This window comes from Hippocampus comes, unplaced genomic scaffold (assembly GCF_001891065.2).
Source record: "Hippocampus comes isolate QL1 unplaced genomic scaffold, H_comes_QL1_v1.1 scaffold367, whole genome shotgun sequence".
NCBI classification, from domain to species: domain Eukaryota; kingdom Metazoa; phylum Chordata; class Actinopteri; order Syngnathiformes; family Syngnathidae; genus Hippocampus; species Hippocampus comes.
In genome coordinates, this window is record NW_017805741.1 from 597,510 (window position 1) to 599,543 (window position 2,034).

At 52.3% G+C, this 2,034-nt stretch overlaps 1 protein-coding gene across 2 annotated transcripts in view; it reads left to right on the forward strand.

Annotated features, from left to right (window-relative positions):
• Nucleotides 1-6: 6 nt before the first annotated feature.
• afap1l2 (actin filament associated protein 1-like 2) overlaps nucleotides 7-2,034 on the forward strand; it is a 26,938-nt gene continuing 24,910 nt past the window's right edge. For both annotated transcript variants that reach the window (XM_019883393.1, XM_019883394.1), the window contains exon 1: nucleotides 7-135. In XM_019883393.1, coding sequence (XP_019738952.1) covers nucleotides 120-135 — 16 coding nt within the window. In that variant the 5' untranslated portion in view covers nucleotides 7-119. The remainder of the gene's footprint in view (nucleotides 136-2,034) is intronic.

Genomic DNA, 2,034 nt, shown 5'->3' on the forward strand with positions numbered 1-2,034 from the left:
CGGGTCCAGGGCGCGCGAGACGCTGCTGGCGGCTGCCGGAGGCCCACCACTCTTGTCTGAAAACTTTTGGGATCGTCGGCTTGTATGAGTTGGAGCGGGACACCTCGGGACAAGAGGGAATGGACAAGCACAAAGGTAAGCGGAGCGTGGAAAGCGGATGAAGTTTCACATGCAGTCGACAGATGCCGCAGCGAGCGTCGTGCGTTGAGGCTGAGCTGTCAACGTGATTTTCGGCGCGAGCCGCAACGCGGTTACGGTTTCCCACCAAGGGAAATTACGACTGCGAGAGCCGTGTGCGGTGGTGCCCGAGATGAAAGTCAAATTCGTTCCTTGAATAGCCCCAAAATGTTGCTTCCTATTTTATTTCCATGCGATTCTACTTGATCTAAACATGCAGTCATAAGGAATCGGATGCCACATTCACCTTCAACGCACAGTGTGGGCTGCTCGTTCTGGTGGGCCGACCGGGGGCAGTACAAGCCATTCACTGGACATAGTCTCAGCTCCTTTCTCAGCTTCTCAGTACGGCGGTCGTATTCATCGTTCTTCGCAGAAGATCAGGATGAGGCAGTATTTCACTCTTGCCTGTGAACGGGAAGAAAAATGACAACTTCAATGGAATCTATTGAGCACGAATCATGAAGCTTGATAATTTGGGAGGGAGACGCCATAAAGTGATGTTGCGGGCCTTGACGATCTCTTTTGTGCAAACTGAAGCTACGCCGGCCGTTGATTGCACATGCTCGGTGGAGCAGTCGCTCCCGTTTACAGGGAAACGTTTTCATGTTGAAAGTAAACATTGGCTAAAGTTGTTTGCACTGTGGCTACTGATCGCTTACGTTGTTCTCAAAGCATTCCTTGCCGTTATTATTTGTCCATTTGGGATGAGCAAGGCCGCCGCTTTTTGTGCTGAGCCCGATCGCAACTCTCCCCGGATGCTAAAAGAGCGATGGGAAAGCCAAATCTACGCGGGGGACATGATGGCAGAAATTTTTGTTTGTTTTACTGCCGGAGGGGTGAGGGAGTTATTTTTCGATTGATGTGGTGGTTTTCCTTGTCGCCCTTTATCGGTCGAGAACAATGTCCAGCAGTCAAACTGGACTGGCAGGAGGCTTTGAAAGAAACAAGTGTCGCTTGGTCTGTGTTTCCTCCCACTTGCTATGCGTGTGTGTGTGTGTGTGTGTGCGTGTGTGTGTGTGTGTGTGTGTGTGTGTGTGTCAATGGAGCAATGTTGGAAGATGCCAAATTCTTCAAGTCTTCACGTCATTCCGTTCATGGTGGATTCAGTCCTCTGAGGGAAATTGGGTCATCTAATGTGAGTGTTCACCGGCTTTCCTTCCAAACAATTCCCCAGTAGAACTGCACGGCGGTCCAGGATCAAAAGCGCTTGGCCGAACCTCCTTGGCGCCAAATAGTCTTCAAAATGCAACTCTCCCTTTTCGAGATTGTCCATCCTCATTGCAGTCGGGGCTGAGCTGGAGAGCAACTCTTGACGACTCGTCGCCATTTAGCGTCGGAGTGGCGACCGTCCATGTTGACCGGCAACGGACCGGTCATCAGGCAACGGCGTGGCACATCAACACAAAGCGATGGCCTGTTTCCACCCGAAGAGGCACCGTCCGACCCATGCCACTCCAGAAGCTCGCCGGCAACGCCATTCGATCCAGTTGTCTGCAGGAGGTCAACATGATTGGCTCTCGGAGAGAAGAGCGTCACTTGTTGCTCTGGCAGCCGAGAGAAACAAATGACGGGAGCTCATGACAAGGGCAGGAAAACCGAAAGTGCACCTTGAGTTGTGTCAAGAAATAATGGCTGAAACTGAAGACGGGAGTTTTTTTTTGTTTGGTTTTGTTTTGTTTTGGGCAGCATGTTGCAGGATGCCGAATTGGATAACAGTGAGAGCAGCGGGCAGTTGCTGCGGGGGAAGTGGGTGGCGGGGGAATGGGGCACGGCGGGGGAAAACTGGAAAACATTCCGATGGGAGGGAGGGAGGTGGCGGCGGCAGGTGGGGGGATGACAAGGCCGGGCATTGGT